The sequence below is a fragment of the Tupaia chinensis genome, unplaced genomic scaffold, assembly GCF_000334495.1.
Source record: "Tupaia chinensis unplaced genomic scaffold, TupChi_1.0 Scaffold000361_2, whole genome shotgun sequence".
Taxonomy (NCBI): Eukaryota; Metazoa; Chordata; class Mammalia; order Scandentia; family Tupaiidae; genus Tupaia; species Tupaia belangeri.
Genome location: NW_006159858.1, coordinates 3,207,545 through 3,228,517, shown reverse-complemented (window position 1 = coordinate 3,228,517; position 20,973 = coordinate 3,207,545). Strand labels below are relative to the sequence as shown.

Below are 20,973 nucleotides of genomic sequence, written 5' to 3'. Positions count from 1 at the left end.
GAAAATGCATTACAGGATAACCATTCCCCACAAGGGAGTACTTTCTCACTTTCACTCTCCTCTCTCTTCCCTCTGAGTGCATGCACCCTACAGAAAATTAAAAAAAAAAAAAAAAAAGAAGAAGAAGGAAAGAAAGAAAGAAAGAAAAAGAAAAGAAAAAAGAAACTTCTTCTTAAAACCTGCAAACACCATCTTTTATTCAGGAATCTAAAAAGCAGCCAGAGCTGTAGGCCATGTTCCAAAATCTCTCTGTCACTGAGGCAGATATGTGCTTTTACATTCCTAACAAGGCCAAAAGGTCGGTCTTGAGGGGGCCAGTCAGGGCCTACCACTAACCTTGCTCTGCTCTAGCCGGTTACTGACCCAGATTACACAACACGTTTTAATTCTACAAAACTGAGACCATTAGCCCCAAATCCCTAAGCATTTATGTCTGCCTCAAGAAGAGGTTATTGATTTCTGAAAGGATTCTTCTCAAGGATGAGTCACCAAAGAATAACTTTCTCTTCACTCACAGTGTGGCTCTGAGGACAGATTGCACCTCATTGCTTCAATATTTGCTGCACACAGGGCCATGCACGGTACCTCACACAGAAACATTTATCGGACAAAGGAAGGCATAAACCTATCCATACTGGGGAGACCTGCATAGTCTTTGGATAAAAATCTGAATTTTTTTTAGAACAAAAGGAGAAGACAGATAAAAGAGATTCTGCTAACCTCTAAAGATAAGAAAGAAAGAGTTTTAGAAACATACTGACACCACCAGGAGAGCTTATTCCTTCATTCACTCAGCCAATAAACATATCTTAAGCTTCTGTGTGCCAGGCACTTTTCCAGATATCAGAGACAAATAGTGAAAGAGATGGATAGAGTTGGCTCTGTGGCCTGGTGATTAAGGAAGCTGGATCCCACATGGCTGACTATGGTTCAAATCCCAGCACCAGTTCCTTGAAAAACATGTGAGGCCTATGGATCTGCATGTCCAAAATCCTGACAAGATGAAGAAATGAAGAATAAACTGCAGCGTGACTTTGACCCATTGTGCGGCAGGGTGCTCTCTTCCTCTCCCTCTCTTGGTTTTTGTCTGTCTCTGGCAAGCATATGTGCCCCCTGGCAATTAAAAAAAAAAATAGAGGGGGGAGAAATGAGTAAATGCCTGGCCCTCATGGAACTGACATTAAAGCAAAGTAGCTAAAAAACACAGGCTTTGGAGCAAAACGTTCAAATCCCAGCTCTAATAGTACTAAAGAAGTTAGGAAGAGTTCACTCCTTAGCGTGCTCACCCTGAAAATGGAGATAACAGCACCTATCTTATGCTATTATTTATGAAGATTCAATGAGAATCCATATAAAGCCATTAGCAAAGTACCTGGCACATACTAGTTTTTTTGTTTTGTTTTGTTTTTGTTTTTGTTTTTTAAGGTTTTTTGCCATAGGGTGCATGTGCTCATTGGAAAGGGACAGAGAGAGACAGTGAGAAGGAAAGTGAGAAATTATCCCCAGTGGGGGAGGCCATGCCGCAATCCTTTCTCCTCCATTGTCCTCTCAAGATTTGGGGCATGCATGCACAGATGGCTGGCGTGATTTTCAAGCTGCCGAGTGTGGGACTGAAATCATGGTTGGCCACGTGAGAATCTCCAGCACCTTACCCGCCATGCCACCTGCTGGCCCCCACAGCAGATCTTTAATAAATTATACATTCTGATCTCTACCACCCCCAAGCTAGTCTTATGTTACTGTTAGTTTCTTTCAGAGCCCTTATTTCAGTTGGCAATTGTCTCGGCTGCCCATTTACCACTGGACTCACACACTCCTCCCAAGTGTTCACGTTAACCAGACAGTAAAGTTAATTAGTGAGAGGAAACCTCATGTAATCATTCTAAACGGAGCTCTCCAGCTGCTGATACGCGGACAATGAAGAGCACCTCACTTAACAACCACCACCATCAACCACGGCAGGATTCCAGGCCTCTGCGTGTCCTCAGAGAACAATTTCCAGAAGCGAAGTGGGAAAGTGAAGACCTGGAGGCCTGGAGAGATGATCTGCAGAGAGGAGACCGTTTCCTCCACTGCACAGTCAGTGAATACCATCGTGCTGCTCTGAGTGTTGTCAACATATGTAAGTGGATGGGAACCTCTCAGCTGATGTAAACCGTATCACCACAGAAGTAAGCATGTGCTGTCTTATTCTTATCTGTGATTAGCCACCTGAGCCTGGGAGGTTCTGTAAGTGGCCTCAAATTCAGTTATTTGTTTCTGTGTTTGTTTGTTTCCCCAGAGACTGGGAGGACTTGAATCAACAGAACCTGACTCGCAGGGGAAGAGTGAGATGAGCATCCAGGAGTGCCCTCTGATGGCCCAGACTTACTCCTGCCAGCACTCCACCTCTGTGATGTGCAAGGACCTGCTGCCCTGAGCTATCGCTCTGACTGTCAGGGTTCCCATGCAGACGCATCAGCAGCCATGATCAGGAAACAGATGCACCAATGTACCTGAGGCCACTAGCTGCTCACACCTCAGATCAAAGGTCTGGTGCCCCCAGCCTAAGCTCCAATTCTGCCCTTTCCTCCATCTTTTCTTCTCGTCAGGTCTCTGTCCTCCAGCTCCCCAGCTTTTGTACTCAGATTCTCCTCTGTCAAGCCTATTCAGACAGATGACGAGGAGTGGTGTTGTGCCCGCCCAGCTCTCCACGTGGGTATTTCCTCAAAGAGGTTGCCCCCTCTTGGGTTATTGCCTTCATTCCAGTGTGCCACAGCCTGTGGGGACTCGTCCCTCACCCTTGAGCCCAGTGCAGGGCCCTCAGTTCCCTGGTCTCACACTTGTCTGAAATCAAGCTCCATGTACCAAGCTCAAAGCCATGGCAAGTTCTTGCTTGTCAGTTTGTGACAAAAATCAATCAAAATGAGAAAATAACATTTTCTGGTATCAAGTACAGGCTGACAATGTGCCAGTCACAGTCCTAAGCCCTTTGCAAGTATGCACTAGCTCACTCGTGTCATCCAAGCACCCTATAAGGTAAGCCTTGGTATTAACCCACTTCACAGAAGAGAAGCTGAGCCTTAAGAGAGGCTAGAAATGCTGCCCAAGCTGAGATATGGCATGAAGTCATATTCTGGGACCTAACTCTGACCATGTTCCTATAATGCAAAAAAATACAAAAATACATTCAGTCTCATCCACTACAGGCCACCACCCAGCAAGGGAAGCAAGCACAGACATTGGATTTTAGCCACAAATTACTTAGTTTCTCAATTAATAGTGGGTCATGGCTTTATCTCTTTTTTAAAGTTTAGTTTTTCAATTCTTCTGAGAGAAAGAAAGAGATAGTGCCCACAACAGAATCACAATACCACGATCCACCCCCAGCCTCAGCCAGTGTTGGACGATGGGCACACGTGTGCACACTCAGGGATGTCTCAGTGCGTGAACCTGGAACTTTCCTATGTGGGTTAGTCTCACAGAGGCTACTGTTTTACCACTATGCCACCATCTGGCCCCCATGGCTTTACCTTTAAGATTCTCCTAATACAACAGATGTAACAACAGAAGACAGCACTATGTTCAGTGGAAACATGCTGATGAATGAAACAGAATTGATTACAACCGAAAGTAAAAAACAATTACACAATCTTTTAAGACAGGAAGTGACTCACTAAGAAAATATTTTCTCATTCTCATATGGATACTAATAGCTAAAAAGGAAAGGACACTCATCTATAGCTGAGAAGATAACGCTTCTCACATCTAACCAAAAATAGTACATGAGAAAAGTGGGATTATAGCTGCATTCCTGGGAAGTTCAATCTATTTGCTAATTTGACCTTCTCTTACACTCTTTTCAAAAAAAAAAAAAAAAAAAACCTCACCATGGTAACATTTTAGCTGAGCCTACAAGATATCGGGTCTTCGGAAAAGTCATGATGTATTTTCCTATGTTCTTTTAATGCAAAAATGCGTCATGGCTTTTCAGACAACCCAAAAGTTCTGACTCATTCTATCAATAAGAGAATATTGAGAAGCTAGAACACTGTGGAAGTCCAATGATCAATCCTCTCATAGATAAATAATTAAACATAATGCTATTACATTTATCCAGGCTCTTCTCGTTCCCTTTTGATGTATCACCGGTGATACAGTCTGAGTCAGACATCCAACAATTGGCAAAAGACTCAATTGAGATACAAAGGATGGTGACACACACCATCAAGGAACTGAGGGCCTGGGGCCTGCACTGAGCTCAAGGGTGAGAGTGAGTCCTCACAGGCTGTGGCACACTGGGATGAAGACAATACACAAGAGGGGCAACTTCTTGGGGGAAATACCCAAGTAGACAGCTGGTCACACCACTCCTCCTCATCATCAGGCTGGGCTTGAAAGAGGAGAGTCTCAGTACAAGAGCTGGAGAGCCAGAGGACAGATAAGAAGGAGGAGAAGGGTAGAACTAGAGCTCAGGCGGGGGGAACCAAATCTTTGACGTGAGGTGTGAGCAGCTAGCAGCCTCAGGTACATTGGTGCATCTGGTTCCTGCCCATGGCTGCTAATGCATCTGCACAGGAGCCTTGACAGTCAGAGAAGTAGCTCTGGGCAGCAGGTACAACCAAGACCAACAGCCAAAGTCAAGGATGGCCGAACTAAGAGACACCCTGCTCAGATAACATCCAAAGCTCTAAGTGAAAATACATTGATTATACATGTAATGCTCCTCAGGAAAGCTTTCATAGCTTATCTAGTAAAATGATGGGGCAAAGGGTAACATCTGAAGCCAGAACGCCTTCCATTATAAAAGTGCCTTCCATCACCATCTTGGAGCCTGTGGAGGCCTGCTGGGAACTGGATTTCTAAAAGGCCATTATGTCTGGAAGGCTGTAATCCAAGGCCATTTTTGCTGGCTATAAGCAAGATCTCAGGAACCAAAGGGAGCATACAGCTCTTCTTAAAACTGAAGGTGTTTACACATGAGATGAAATGGAATTCTATTTAGGCAAGAGGTATGCTTATGTGTACAAAGCAAAAAACAACACAGTGACTCCTGATGGCAAACCAAATAAAACCAGAGTAATCTGGGGAAAGGTTACCCATGCCCATGGAAACAGTGGCATGGTTTGAGCCAAATTCCAAAGCAACCTTTCTGCTAAGGCCATTGGACACAGAATCTGTGTGATGGTGTACCTCTCGAGCATTTAAAATAATGAAAAGTAAATTAATAAACATGGAGGGAAAAAAAGTCCTTGCCACAGCATGCAAGATGGAAAGATAAGACTGAAGCTCATCAACTTTCACACATTATGCCTTTGTGCCAGAGACAATACTCTGCACTGCCCAAATCCATTGCGTGTTCCTCCTCATCCACAAGGAGACTCATTTCTCTATATCCTCTAAAGTTAGGTGGGGGCTACATGATTGAGTTTTGCCCAATGGAATACAAGTGGAAATAGTACATCTCGTTTTCAAACCTAGTCCCTGAAATGTCCCAAGATCCTCTATGCATTCTCTCTTCTCTCATTTACCAGCCAAATATAGAACACCCTGCAGAAGACTCAAAGGCTTCATAAAATGATGGAGCCACTGAATGACCACATGGATATGGTCTTCCCATATCGTGAAGCTCTCCCTGCACAATCCACACTTGACTGTGATATGAATAAGAAAGACCTCCAGTGTGTCAAACGACAGAGTCTTGTGATGGTTAGTTACAGCAGCTAGTGTCGATCGCTCTGGTGAACACGGCTGGCCTGGGCCATGGTCTCAGCTGTTAATCTGCAGCTTCCACACCTACCTGAGTCATTGCCAATGCAATCAATTATCAGGCAAATTCCTAGGGGCTTGCTCTGCATCGGATATCTCTCTTCAGGTATATGCTGGAAAACAAGGCAGGGGCTGTTAAAGACTCCCGATACTGCTCTGTTCCTATAAGGTCCCACCCATACACCAACTCTCTTTTTGGAGTCCCTCAAACATCCGTTTGGCAAGTGACTCACTCCCTAGTCACAGTCTGAAGTCATCACAGCTGACATTTCCAAATAATATCAAAATTTTCCTCTATTAGGGTTATGTGCTTAAGACAAACAAGCTATTTCAGTTTTTACTGAATTTTAATGAAAATTGTGGTCTCCTTACGGGTGTCTCAGCTTTGGGGAAAAGAGATCATCTGAAACAGAGAGAAAAGATGGGTCATCCGTCTCCACTACAGGAACCTGAAGTTATACAAGTGGTATCTTTCTAACCCAGTACAGAAGGAGGCCTTGTGATGCATCTTCTGGAGAGGTATTCATCTAAGAGAAAGCCAGAACAAGTCAAGGTTCAGCACAACTGCCTACTCAGATGTTCAGTGATCTCTCAGTTGGGACAGTGTCACTTTGGAATTCCCCTGATTCCAGAGTTCACTAATGCAGCTGTTGATGTCTTTCCCTTTTGCTACACTCAGGGTTCCCTCCTAAACGAGCTCTCTGGAGAGCAACACTGTCCAAAGAGTTCTTAATGGACAGATATTTTTAAAAGAAGTTGGAGCTCTCTGCAGATACCATGCACACAATACAATACCAAACCAGAATATTTTTTTCTCTACCTGAGGCAAAGCTCCTGATTCCTGAATGGATGTCTTCACTGGTTCTCCTAGGGGATAAAAGAAATAATTAACAAAGCTGAAGGAGAACTTAGTCTGCTCCCATACTGACGAGTTTATTTCTAGCACATTTTTCTTTTCTATTTTTATCAACTCTTTCTTCTCCTCCCAGCTATCCTCAGCCTTGGGTTCCAACTTCATTCACACTGAAGAACTAATTGATAAGAACACACAAGTCCCCATGCTACACAGGGGCTATGTAGAGACACTGCCAAAATACAAGTGAAGAAAGGTTCTCCGCCACCCCTCTCCAGGTGAGAACCAGTTGGCTAGTGAATTTTTAACCTGAGAGGGAGGCTCTGATAACTTCACCACCCAACAATATCGATTTTCCTATTTTCCCTTAAGAATGCTTATTCTCACCACCTCTTCAGTGTTTTAAGAAACATGCTATTGGATCAGTTCAATAGTGCAACAGTTAGGCTGCTTGCATAGAAGCCAGATCCCACATGGCCATCCAGGGTTCAAGTCCCAGCCCAGTCTGCTTGAAAAATACATTGGGTGCCTGCTCATTGCCCAGGATCCTGAGAGGAGGGAGGAGTAGAGAAGGACTTATAGTGTGGCCATGCCGCATTGGACGGGGTTTTTCTCTCTCTGCCTCCCTTCTGTTTGTTTTTTCTCTCTTTCTTTTTTTTAAGTTTTTTTTTTTTAAGAATTATTTATTTAATTCCATTTGTTGTTGTTGTTATTATTATTATTATTATTATTATTACTGAAAGAAAGAAAAAGCAAGAAAGCAAGCTGCCAGATCTGGACCCAAACTGCAGCCTGCCATGTGGGAATCCAGGGCCCTTAGCCACCACACCACCTGCTGGTCCATGTCTCTCTCTCTGTTTTTTTTTTCTCTCTCTCTCAAGCACATGCCCCTTTGTCCAACCCTCCATCCCCCCTAAAAAAAATAAATAAATAAGCAACATGCTGTCACTTTAGGAATTAATTTGCTTCTCAGTAGCTTTTGCTAGAGCAGAGCATTAGGCAGAAAAATGACAAGAATGAGCTGAGCTGCACCATCTGGTTAATCTGGGCAAAAAGCTGCTCCGTTTCCAGGTGCACACGGATAACATGTAGGCTGAGTCATAAGATTTCAGCAAGGGGCCTGCTGCACAAAGAAGGCATCCACCCTACTCAAAACATTCATGATTGCCCCACTACAAGGGACAATTCTGAGTCCCTCGGATAAGCCCAAAGTCCTCCATAGTGCACCATCACTCCCTACTTCCTGGGGTTCTGAATAACTCCAGGGATGACTGGCTTTGTCAGTGTAAGATTAAGTCTCAGCCTGCAAGGAAGACTCAAGACAAGCAACAGAAACATTTTAAAAATTATGTTATGGGATCAAATGCTGATGTTTTAAGAGAGAAGACAGACAGATCCCATGAGTCGAAATGATTCCTTTCCACCTACACCCCTTTTTTTTTAAGGTTTGTCAGAGGGGGTGTACGCTCACCAGAGAGAAAAGCAAAGAAAGAAAGACGGAGAGAAAGTGAGAGGAAAAGTGAGAAAGCGCCCTAACCCCATGGGGAACGGTCACACCACAATCCTTTCTCCTCCACTTTTCCTCCTTTCAGGATTTTGGGCACATACACATACACACATGCACCCAGCATGTTTCTCAGGCCATTGGGTCTGAGATTCGAACCATGGAGTCAGGCATGTGAACTCCAGCTGCCATAATGGCCATGCCATGGGCTGGCCTGAAATTTTATTTTATTTTATTTTTTATTTCTAGAGAAGAAGAGATATCATCTATTATATGAACTATAAAACAAGAACCTGGAAACCTCTTTCTCCTGTTGCTAGATCCTTGGTTTAACATGATTCATTATCATCACCAGTTAATGTTTAATGTGGCGTGGTTATATAGCTCCATTTCAGGTACAGAGATCATAACTTCAAAATATAGCTAAGATGACAAAGCTGATGGAGTAAAATGGTGCTTAAATTCAAATAAGCCAATTCCCTAGATAACTAGAAATGCCAGTGAATACATTTTAAGAGTTTAACTGAGACCAGCAGATGGTATAATGATTACATCACTGGATTCCCATGTAGTCGATCACAGTTCGAGTCCTGGACCTGGCAACTTAAAACTCACACCAGGCATGTGTGCGTGCCTACCCAAGATCCCAAGAGAAGAGTGGAGAAGAAAAGACTGCAACATGGCCATCCCTCTGGGGAGTGATTTCTCGCTTTCTGTTTCTCTGTTTCTCACTGTCTCTCCTGCAAGTACATGTACCCTATAGCAAAAATCTTTCTCAAAAAAAAAGAAAAATTTTTAACTGCTTTTTGAGAACTTAATTATAATATGATTATATATATACATATTTATATATGAATGAAATGGTCATCTCTAAAAACATTTTGAATTGTCAAACATTTAGAAAGAACAATTTTTTTGGTCATCTCTAAAAACATTTTGAATTGTCAAATATTTAGAAAGAACAATTTTTAAAAAAAAAAAAAGTTGGTCTTACTTTGAATGCCATGTGTAGACTTGTGTTCCACAAATCTTTGTTCTTTACTCCTTCCATTCTGGATCTTCAAATATAAAGAATAAGGTTAGATTTTTTCTGAAGCACACTATACCACTTCTTTAAACATCTTAATAGAATTATTACCCAGAAAAAAATTAAATTATCACCTTCACTTAAATTATCTAAAGAAGAAGAGTAAGAGCTACCACCCATTAATCCCATATTACATTGCCAAAGGACAAGGCAACTCTTTTAAAAGGCATAAATACTGGGCTAGCAGGTGGTGTAGTGATTAAGGCACTGAACTCCTACATGGTCAACCACAGTTGGAGTCCCAAACCTGGTGGCTTGCTTTCTCACTTTTCCTGTCTCTCTCTCTCTTTTTGTCTCTCTCCAGTAAATGCACATGCTCTACAGCAAATTTAAAAAATAATAAGATTCATAAATAAATCTTGAAAAAAAGCAAAAATACAGAGTAAGTGTAAATATGCTAAACTAGCATGTTAGAACATTTCAAAACAGTTCTATAAAACCAGATGTGAGGGTGTGGCATAGAAGCTATGATAACTCCAAGTTAGAATAGGTTAGAAGAACACAGCATTGACATTCAACCTGTTCCTTTAATATCGGGACAAAGTACAGCATGATTAAGGGTGGGAGTACTAGGCTAGACAAACCTGGCTATGAGTCCTGAGTCCACCACTTACTAGCTCTGTAACCTTGAGCAAGTGATTAAATATCCCTATGTTTGTTTCTTCATCTGCAAAATGAGAATAATAATAGTACCTACCATACAGATTGTTTTGTGAAAATTAAATGTACCCAAAGCACTCATCATTGAGCTGAGCCCACAAAAGGACTTAATAAATGCCCAATTACTGCTTTTCTATAATTACCTAACTACATGTGGCTCTGATCCTTTATAAACAAGAATTCTTGACAAAAATCTTCTGAGAGCTAAAGTGGGGTAAATCAGAGAATAAAAGATTTCTCTTCTTTTTTCCTGTGTAAGACACACGTACCACAGACTGCCAACCATCTGAGACGCTCTGCTTTCAAATGACAGTTCTCCTCTGAAGCTATCCTAGCCAAAAGAGAAAAGTACACTATCCGTTACACTGTTTTGTAGCTAAACCTGGGTTTCTAAATTAAAGAAAAATATGTAAATTGCTTTTTCACTAATAAGCAATGGCTTAGCCAAATGATCATATTAGATAAAAATTGGTCCCCCCAGGTTTGCATGTACTATTAAGAGAGATGACATCAAATCAAAGCTATAGATTAAAAGCATTGTACTACAGAGTCATACAACTTTTTTATTCTATAATATTTTGATATTCTACTTTTTTAAAGAATTATTTTATTTATTTATTTGTTTTAATTTGACCAGAGAAGGACAGAGTGAAGAAGAGAGAGGGAGGGAAAATGAGAAAGCAAGCCACTAGGTCTGGGACTTGAACAACAGTTGGCCATGTGAGAGTCCAGCACCCTTAAACACCACAACATCTGCTAGCCCCCACATTCTATTATTTTAATGCTAGGCAATTTTGGAAATATTTCTCCAGCCATGTATGGGCTGACCTCTAGATATTCAGCTGCTAAATCTTATGAGAAAGTCACATAAAATAAAGTCTACTTACTAAATGAATGATCAGGGTCACATATTATTAAATATAGCATATTTAAGGAGAAATTAATACACAAAGCATACAGGTTCCCAAGAGGTCACAGAGACAGTGAATATGCTTACCTTTATTTACAAAATAGAAACACAATAGTAAAAAAATGTCAAGTTATTAATTAAGAATGACAGTATAATTTATATTAGATCAACACAGCAAAGAAAGCTTAGCAAATCTGCACCTGAATCCTGAATATGCTTTGTCTTGTGATCTGGTATCACAGAGACACAGACAAAAGAAAGCACATTTGATTCGTAAAAAGTGGAAAGAGCTCTCTAAGCTAGGGCATGACTGGCATATATTAGGTTGTCAGAAAACTGATGATGCATAGGAAAATACGTCATGACTTTTCCAACAACCCAAGAATTTATTAGACACATGATGGTATAGTAGGACAATGATGGGCCACCCAGCTCTTCTGGTAGTAAGAAGGGCAAAATTACTCAAAGGTCTTTTTTTTTCTTTTTTTTTTGGGGGGGGGGAGGTTTTTGTTATAGGACGCATGTGCTTGGAGAGAAACAGCGAACCAGAGAACAACAAAAAGTAAGAAACCTTCCCCCAGGAGGGATGGCCATGCCACAGTTCTTTCTCCTGCATTCTCTTCTCAGGATTTTGGGCACGCACACACACACACCCAGCATGAGTTTTAAGCTGCCGGGTTTGGGCCTTGAACTGTAGTTAACCACGTGGAGTCAAGTGCCTTAACCACTATGCCACCTGCTGACCCCCACTTAATGTTCTTGAGGCCCAAGTTTCTTTATTTTGTTTAAGGAGGGGGGTTGGACAATATAATCCTTAATATCCACTTTAGCACTGAAATTCTATTGCTCAGTGATATCTCTTACACGTCTTATTTCTCCACCGAACTACTTATGTTACAGGCTTAGTTAATGTTTTCATCACATGCTTTCATAAACATGTTTATAATTTAGCCACAAATTTGCACTCTGGTCTAAGACCTCACTATAAATTCCATATACCTTTATACAAGGATAAGGATAAGATTACAAAGATTTAATCTGTCGAGATAAAAGATTAACCACGGAAAAAGCCTGATGGCATCTTGTACTATCTACTCCTAACACAACTACTAGTAAGTATGTGATATTCATGATCATTAACAGCTACAACAAAACCAAACTCTCATGTCATCCCACTCTCCAATAAAAAAAAAAAAAAAAGCTGAAACCATTCAAATAAGCTGAGTAAAAAACAATGCATAGAGAAGTAAATATAAGGATATTTATTTTATAGCATCAACTCTGTTAACAAAAGCTTGAAAGTGATATAAATATACACCAAGAAAGGGCTAAATATATTGTCATACATCTAGAAAGTGGAGCCATGGAACAATTTCTGAGAATTTTCAGATCAGGACAATAGGCCCTGAGTGCTACCAATTCTACAAAAGGAAAAATCAAAAATGCAGTGGGAGGCAGCAGGCTTCGCTGAAGTAACTTGGAGAGCGGCACCAATCTTCCCGCCAGAGGCCGCCCTTGCCGGTGGGGGCCAGCGCTAGAACCTTCCACCTGGGGGCTCAGCCCTGCCGCCTCGCCTCCGGTAGGGCCTCAGGTTCCGGCTCTGTGCCTCCGCCTCCTCGCGCTGCCCTTCCCAGACGGAAATAAATATGGAGGACAATCCCAAGGCTGAGTCATCATCTACCTTTACTCTTCAAAGTTCTTCGAAACATTTTCTATTTAACCATTAGATTTCAAAACAAGTTTGTTGGAAGCATTAGAAGAACTGTGTATGAGAAGGGGTGTATCAGAACTGGTAAGGTCCTGGAAAGAAAAAAAAAGTCTACTAAAACTATTATAATAATGAATTAGGGATGAATTTGCTAGGACTTATACATGACTGTGAAGATAGAAAAAAGAGGAAGAAAGAAGAACCAATAGAATTTAATGACGTCCTCAAAATAAACTATAATAGAGAAGAAATCTGAAGCTTTTTAATAATGTAAACCTTGTTCTAGTATTTAAAAAATTGCAATTTGTTGTTGTACTAAGAAAATTTAAATACCACAGCATTCATCCTGTATAAAGGTACTTACTAATGTAACAAAATTCTGTTTAAAGAAGAAATCTTGGGGAACTATTTTTACACCAGCAGATGAATAATGGTTACATTGTAGTTGACCATAGCTCCAGTCCCAGACCAGTGGCTTAAAACACGCCAGGTGCATGCGCATGGGTGCATGTGCATGTGTATCCAAAATCCCTAGAGGAGACTGGACAAGAAGGGATTACAGGGTGGCCACCCACCCTGGGGGGGGTGATTTCTCGCTTTCTGTCTCTCTGTCTCTCTCTGCCTCTCCAGCGAGTGCAGGTGTCCTATAGCAAAAATCAGTCAAAAAAGAAGGAAAAAAAAAAAGAAGAAATCCTGCTAAAAAGAGTGTCTTAGATAAGCATTGTAAAGAACTATTTTTGTACTCTTTTTTCTGACTGGAACCATGGAGGATATTCAAAGGCAGAAAAAGAAGGAAGAAAAGCCTCCCGCTGTGGTGGAAGCCACCAAGAAAAAGGTTCCTGCTGTGCCAGAAACCCTTAAGAAAAACTGAAGGAATTTTGCGGAGCTCAAGATTAAGTGCCTGAGAAAGAAGTTTGCTGAAAAGATGCTTGGAAAGGCAAAGAAAGCTATTGGATGATGAAACGAGGGCATTCAAGAGAAGAAAAAGAAGGTTCCTGCTGTGACAGAAACCAAGGAAAATGCTCTTGCTGCGATGGAGGTCACCAAGAAAAAGTTTCCTGCTGTGCCAGAAACCCTTAAGAAAAAGCAAAGGAATTTTGCAGAGCTGAAGATCAAGGGCCTGAGAAAGTAGTTTGCTCAAAAGATGCTTTGAAAGGCAAGAAAGAAGCTTATCTATGAAAAAGCTAAGCACTAGCATAAGGAAGAGAGGCAGATGTACGGAACTGAGATTCGCATGGCCGGATGGCAAGGAAAGCTGGCAACTTCTATGTACCTGCAGAACCTAAATTGGCATTTGTCATCAGGATCAGAGGTATCAATGGAGTGAGCCCAAAGGTTCGAAAGGTGTTGCAGCTTCTTCGTCTTTGGCAGATCTTCAATGGCACCTTTGTTAAGCTCAACAAGGCCTCATATAGGAACCACATATTGCATGAGGGTACCCAAAGCTGAGGTCAGTACATGAACTAATATACAAGCTTGGTAATGACAAAATCAATAAAAACCAGATTGCTTTGACAGATAACTCTCTGGTTGCTCAGTCTCTTGGTAAATTCGGCATCATCTGCATGGAGGATCTGATTCATGAAATCTGTACTGTTGGAAAACCTTCAAAGAAGCAAATGACTTCCAGTGACCTTTCAAAATATCTTTTCTACGAGGTGGAATGAAGAACAAGACCACCCATTTTATAGAAGGTGGAGATGCTGGCAACAGGAAAGCCCAGATCAACAGACTTATTAGAAGGCTGAACTAAGGTATCTACCATGATTATTTTTGTAATCTGGTCAGTAAATAAAGTAAATAAGTGGTTGTTCTCAGACTACAATATATTGTTGTATTAGCAACTTTTTGTTAGCTTGCCTCTGCCTTCCCTTAACTATTGTGGCACATCTTGGTACTTGGTAAAGTTAAGCCAAAAGTTCTAGGGTCCATTTTATATTTTGTAAATATTACTCAGGGACTTATGAAAGGCTTTTCCCATAGCAGAAGGGCCTAATGTTTCCCCTTTAAATTGTGCTAAGTAAAAATGGATTTATTTGAAAAAAAAAAGAAATATATGTGCAGAGATGATCTCTGTGTAGTTACAGAAGAAACAGGTTAACAACAGCTGTCTCCAGAGAAAGGAACCTGGGGTCCGTATTGTAGAGGAAAGAAGAAAACAGAGTTGTAAAGCTCTTTTAGTACATTTTGAATGTTTTGTCCATATGCATACCCCATTTTTTATTTAAGAATTTAAATTTTCTAAGGAACAAATTAACAATGACAAAAGGTCTCATTGCACAAACACATGAAACATACATAGAAAAGAGACTAGAAGGAAATACACTGAAATATTAACAGTTGTCTTCAGATGGTGAGGTAGAGGTGATTTATTTCCAAATATCTCAAAGAACATATACAAGCTTCGTAATCATAAACAGTTATACACATTTTTAAGTGAATGTACATTTCTGTTACAACATCTTCAGGTATTAAATAAAATATCTGCTGTGAGAGTACAAACATTGTTATTAAAAGTTCTGAAACTCTTGGGAACCAGCAGTTAGCGTAATGGCTATGTCGCTGGACTCCCACGTAGTCGACTGCAGTTCGTGTCCCGGACCCGGTGGCTTAAAACTCATGCCGGGCGTGTGTGCGTGCATGCCCAAGATCCCGAGAGGAGAATGGAGGAGAAGGGATTGTGGCGTGACCATCCCCCCTGGGGGGTGATTTCTCGCTTTCTGTCTCTATGTTTCTCTCTGTCTGTCTGGCGAGTGCACACGCCCTACAGTGAAAATCTCTCTCAAAAAAAAAAAAAAGTTCTGAAACTCTTTCATGCTGAGATTTCATGCCTTCGCTCCAGACTCACCGTTAAGTTAAATGAAGGATCCTTGGAACTCAAGCTTAGGGCAGATGCTTGGGGAGAATTTTTATAACTTGTTCCTTCTCCTTGAGCTATAAAAGCAGAAGAGAGGTACTGAGTTACGATTTATAAAGTATTATTAATGAATCTTCAACAATAGCTTAGTCCAAGGTCAGCCACCATCTTTCAAAACACTCTAAACTTTCTAACCACCTCACTGATTTCAAAGTATCAGATCAAATGAACTCTTCCCCCAAATATCATTAAGAATAATCTCAAAATGCTGCTCCTGTTCTTGAATTTTTACCAGTCATTTAGGGTATGGGAGATGGAGGAGGGTTCTTTAAATCCATGGGTCCCAGCCATGCCCTCTACAGTAACACAGGGCCCAAACTGAACTCTTAGATCAAAAGACCATGCAGGGTGAAGGCAAAGGCCAATGTAAGTGTGGCCCTTCCCCTTTTACAAAAGGAGAAATCAAAAGTACCCTTTTCTATAAGGAGGGTTTTTGAAACTTAAGACACTCAAAGGGCAGCTATGGGACCACAGTGATACCACCCAGAGTTGGATGGTGGTCATTAGGCCAAATACTGAAGCAAGGCAGTAGGGTTCAGCATGCACACAAAAGCTCTGAATGTCCACAACTCCATCAGCCTGTGCAGAAAATGGGGGTGCAGGCTCTTTCTCAAAGGCCAGAATGTTAAGAACTGCCTGGCAACATTTTGCAGAGGTGGTGATCATGAGCATGGACAATGGTGTCAGCAGATCTGAGATATTTATGAGGGACATAAAGGGATACGATCTCTACCCATGAGTAAGAGTGGGCTGCAGACATTCAGGTTCTGTTCCATCATCCGTCTGGCAAATGAACCAAACACACCCAGTGCAATAAGATACTTGCACCACCAAGAGGCCAAAATCCTTCTTACCCGACTGCTTGTACTTCTGGATTTTTGTCTTCAGGTCTAGTCTGTGGATGCTCTTCAGGCACTTTTCTAATAAATCCAGTTGATCTGGTGCAACCAAGTTTAGTTTCTCCAATTCAATCACAAGATCCAGGAAACTCTAAGAGAGCCACCAACAAGAACAAATGTCAGTAGAATTAACTAATAAACCCAAATGCAAATCACAGGCTACATGATTTATTGATAGAATAACAAGAAACTGTGACAAGATGAGCCCTTTCAGGGACCATCTGTGATTTGAAACCAGACATCTGGATCCACATAAGAAGATCCTGGGTTCACATGTCTGGATTTCCCTGAACACCCCGGTATGGAGTGGGCCTGTCTATGATCCATGCCAGCTGAGACTAGGAGTGGAATGTGGTGTGAAGATGCTATTGAGGATGCCAATCTCTCTCCCCACCCCCTTTATTTCTCCCTCTTTCTCTCACCCTCTCTCTCATGGAAGAGATAAACTTTTAAAAAATAATAATATTTGTAAATGCTCCTAAATATATATAAATTACCAGGACAGAACTGATTAGGAGAAACTAAAGAAGGAATTTTACTTTTCATCTTCCTTTCCATTTTGCATTGGTGGGAAATCTCAGATTTTAGAAATGAAACTATCAATGCAATCATTAGGAAACATGCAAAAATTCTCATTTCCTTAGAGGTAGGCCTTTGAGGCCCTACTGTCATATTCTAGTAATCCAATCTTTTCTTGGTCTGTCCTAAGGTCAGTAGTACCATACAAGGCCAAATATATTTTAATTTGTTTTTGTTGTTGTTGTTTTAATTTTCTATAGGGCACATGCACTTGCCAGAGAGAGAGGGAAAGTGAGAAAGCACTTCCAGTGGGGAAGGTCACACCTCAATCCATTCTCCTTTTGGATATTATGCAACCATGTACACACACCTGCCGTGTTTCTCAAACAGCTAGATCTGGGATTTTTTTTTTTTTAGAATTATTTATTTATTCAATTCTTTTTTTTATTCTTCTTATTTTTTAATATGACCAGAAAGAGACAGAGAGAGAGAGAAAGGACTTGAACCTCGTGGGAATTCAGGACTTGAATCTCATGGGAATCCAGCACCTTTAACCACCACACCACCCACTGGCCACTGGATCTGGGATTTTAAGCACATATTGGCCATGTGAGATCCAACTGCCTTAACCAACACACCACCAGCTGGCCCCTAAGTGGAATTTAAATTCTCATCCAGCAATCACAACATCCCTGAGATCTTTACCCCTGCCCAATTTTCAACCTCCATTCTCCACTTTTGTCATTTCTTAGACATGTCAGTCACAAGGACCTTCTCCTACCCCCCTCCACATGAAGCATAATAACCCCACACTGACACTGAGCTAGCTGAGGAGAAATTGATGGCAATAGAAGATCAAGCTGAAAGTAAACTAGCATTTCCTACTCTGCACAAACAGATGGGACTTCCTAACCCTGCCAAGTGATCTGTCAAACCAGTCCTATGAATTTCACAGAAATTAGGATAAAATCCAAGGAAGAAAGAAATATTCAAGGTCACAAAAGAATATATCACCCACCCTGTTTCTTCTCAATTCATAAATTAATTCTCTTCCCATCAACATTATTATAGAAAAATACACCTCAGCTATCTAACTCCCACTAATACAGCAATAGACTGCCTGTTTCTCTTCTAGTCCTATAAGGAGCAATCCTCAACTTCTAATAGGCTCTTGGCACCATGAACCAAGATTAAGACTCACCTTATCCTTGGCTATCCTTCCTCGGCCCATGAAGTCTCTCATGAGAAAAATTAATGAGGACACATCTGATTTATCCAGGTCTTCACCAATCTCTGTCATCAGCACCCTATAACCAGATAAGTTGATTTAGTAAATTCAGACACACATTCAGATGAGAACTCTGAGTCCATGACTTCCCTAGGTCAAAGGTTGTTTAAAAGACTAGTACTTGCCTCCACATGAATGTGTTCCCACTCTTATAAAACAGGAAGCCTAGATCAACCCAGGAAGAGCTCTTAAAGGGACTCAAAGAAAACTCATCCTTTCTTCTGTTTTCAAAAAGAAATGGTACATCCCTTTCTAAATTAACAACTCTGAAAACATCTTAGAGAACAAAAACTTCCCAAAAGAATCCCCTAAATCAGGGCTCCCCAAACCCTAGTTTGTAGACCAGTACCTGTCTGTGGCCTGTGACCTCACAGGAGGAGGTGAGTGGCAGCTTCATCTGTATTTACAGTCACTCCCCATTGCTCACATTATCACCTGAGCTCTGCCTCCGGGCAGATCAGCATCGGCAGTAGATTCTCATAGGAGCACAAACGCTATTGTGAACTATGCATGTGAGGGATCTAGGTTGCACACTCCTTTTAAGAATCTAATGCCTGATGATCTGAGGTCAAGCTGAGGCAGTGACGCTAGCATTGGGATCCAGCTGCAAATACTGCATTACAGTAAGTTGTAAAATTATTTCATTATATATTACAATGTAATAATAATAAGGTGATCAATAAATGTAATGCATTCAAATCAGCCAAAAATCATCCCTCCTCCCCAGTCCATGGAAAAAATGTCTTCCACAAAACAGTCCTTGTTTCCAAAAATATTGGGGACTGCTGCCCTAGATGCCCAAGAAGTTATGGTGAAATGAGTTGAGAAACTAAATGACTAACATCAAAGACAGATATAGTATTCAGAGTGGCCTTGTCTTCTATGTTTATCAAGCTCCCAGATGGTGATGCTCCAGGGACCATACTGTGAATCACAAGATTCTAAAGCAAAGAAACACCTGAGATATCCTAGCCCACTTCTGAACTCAATGGGTCACAGTGATGCTGACCTTCGAGGGCTTTGTCTAGAAAGCCCCTCCTGACTCCTGACTCCTGACTCCTGTCTCAGTCACTTATGCTCCAGCTGGACTTACTGGGTTGTTGGAAAAGTCATGATGTATTTTTCTATGTTTCTCTCTGCAAAAATTTGTTATGATTTTTCCAATGACCCAATATATTAAATTTTACTAGGGCTCATAGGACACTTTGTGGTTAACATTATTATTCTGACATTGTCATCACTTCTTAGGAGGCTATTTTCCCAAATAAGACTTTCAGATTCTTGAGGCTAGGAGATGCTTCATTCATTTTGCCTGAGTTTACCAAAACACCTAGCACTGTCAATACACAACAAAGCCCACTAAAAGGATGAACAAATGAATCTAACATTTCCCTTCAAGTGTGCAGTCTCTCTTCCTAGAGTGCCTGAAGAACAATCTCTACTCAACATGGGAATCCAATGAGGAGAGTGCCAAACTACTCACTGAAACCCAGGCAGTGCCTTCCCAAAGTATGAAGACTACTGACCTATATAATGGTTGGGGAGGTGAAAGATGATCAAAAATAACAACAACAGTAATAATACCTTGCATCTGCAGAGTGCTCTGTGTTTTTATTTTTTGTTTTGTTTTGCTTTTTTTTTTTTTTTGGAGAGGTTTTCGCTATAGGGCGTGTGCGCTCGCCAGACAGACAGAGAGAGACATAGAGACAGAAAGCAAGAAATCACCCCCCAGGGGGGATGGTCACGCCGCAATCCCTTCTCCACCATTCTCCTCTCAGGATCTTGGGCACGCGCACACATGCGCCCGGCGTGAGTTTTAAGCCACGGGGTCCGGGACACGAACCGCGGTCGACTACGTGGGAGTCCAGCGACATAGCCATTATGCTAACTGCTGGTTCCCTAGTGCTCTGTGGTTTTAACGAGTACTTCACATAGCAAATTATCACAGTTGATGCCTCAGAGCCACCTTGTGAAGTTGAGTATTATTATTCTGTACTTTGTAAGCAGAAAAACAAAAGCCCAACCAGTGTTAGTGACTGGGACAGCCTGTGTGGCCTACAAATGATAGGTCTGAGGCTTGAAAAGGCCTTCCAGCCTCAAGTCTCATACACTTTTCAAGTCCACACTACTTTCAGTTCTCTTTAGTATAGCTCTTGATAACATTTTTCATCTCCACATATACGCTGTTGATATACCAAAAGGTTGCTGGTTTGGAGGAAAAGGAAACCAATTTAAGGTTACAAGTTATCTTCCTTTCCCCAAGAACAGCCTTTCCAGTGGCTTCTATGCCCTTTTGAACTTCCATAACAGTACCATCTGAACAGAAGGAAGGAGAAATTCAAAAGCTGTCTTAACTAATGAGTTGTTTTCTCTTTGAACTAAAAAGGGACATAGAAATGGTTAACTGAAGAGATGTTCAGTTTCAGCTTCCCAGGCCTTTAAGGGCAGGGACCACAGGAAGGGGAAGCACTGCCGGGTATTTAGAAGGATCAGGAAGATTACCATCAGACTTGTTATTTCCTTTTTTAGTACTGAAAATCAACGTCATAGAAAATCCGCTAGCAAGCAGTGCTATAGATCTCACACTGTCAGAGGCTGGTAAGAATGACTAGCTCGCAGTTGTTCCTGTCTTTCTTCATTTCTTGGTCATTCTATCCTTCAGGCAAACACAGACCATCTGTCCCTTCCACTTTTATATAATCTTCTAATCTCTTTAAACAAGCACGTTTTAAGAATTCAAAGAGTTCAAAGGGATGAAGTGACATCACAAGGCAGCTGGGTCAGTGGGCAGAGAAGTTATGTCTCTTCTTACTGTGCTTGTTTCTACCATTCAGTAGAATCCAGACCACTCACTGCACTCCCTCCCACCTCCAGCCTTGG

General features: G+C 41.3%; 1 protein-coding gene across 7 annotated transcripts in view; it reads right to left on the bottom strand.

Moving 5' to 3' along the window:
* Window positions 1-20,973, bottom strand: part of CFLAR (CASP8 and FADD like apoptosis regulator) — a 62,859-nt gene that overhangs the window by 19,099 nt on the left and 22,787 nt on the right. For all 7 annotated transcript variants that reach the window (XM_006153026.3, XM_006153023.3, XM_027773638.1 and 4 more), the window contains 6 exons: window positions 18,007-18,112; window positions 16,242-16,377; window positions 15,319-15,404; window positions 9,100-9,163; window positions 6,569-6,615; window positions 5,780-5,861 (listed from right to left, as the gene is read on the bottom strand). In XM_006153026.3, coding sequence (XP_006153088.1) covers window positions 5,780-5,861; window positions 6,569-6,615; window positions 9,100-9,163; window positions 15,319-15,404; window positions 16,242-16,377; window positions 18,007-18,112 — 521 coding nt within the window. The remainder of the gene's footprint in view (window positions 1-5,779; window positions 5,862-6,568; window positions 6,616-9,099; window positions 9,164-15,318; window positions 15,405-16,241; window positions 16,378-18,006; window positions 18,113-20,973) is intronic.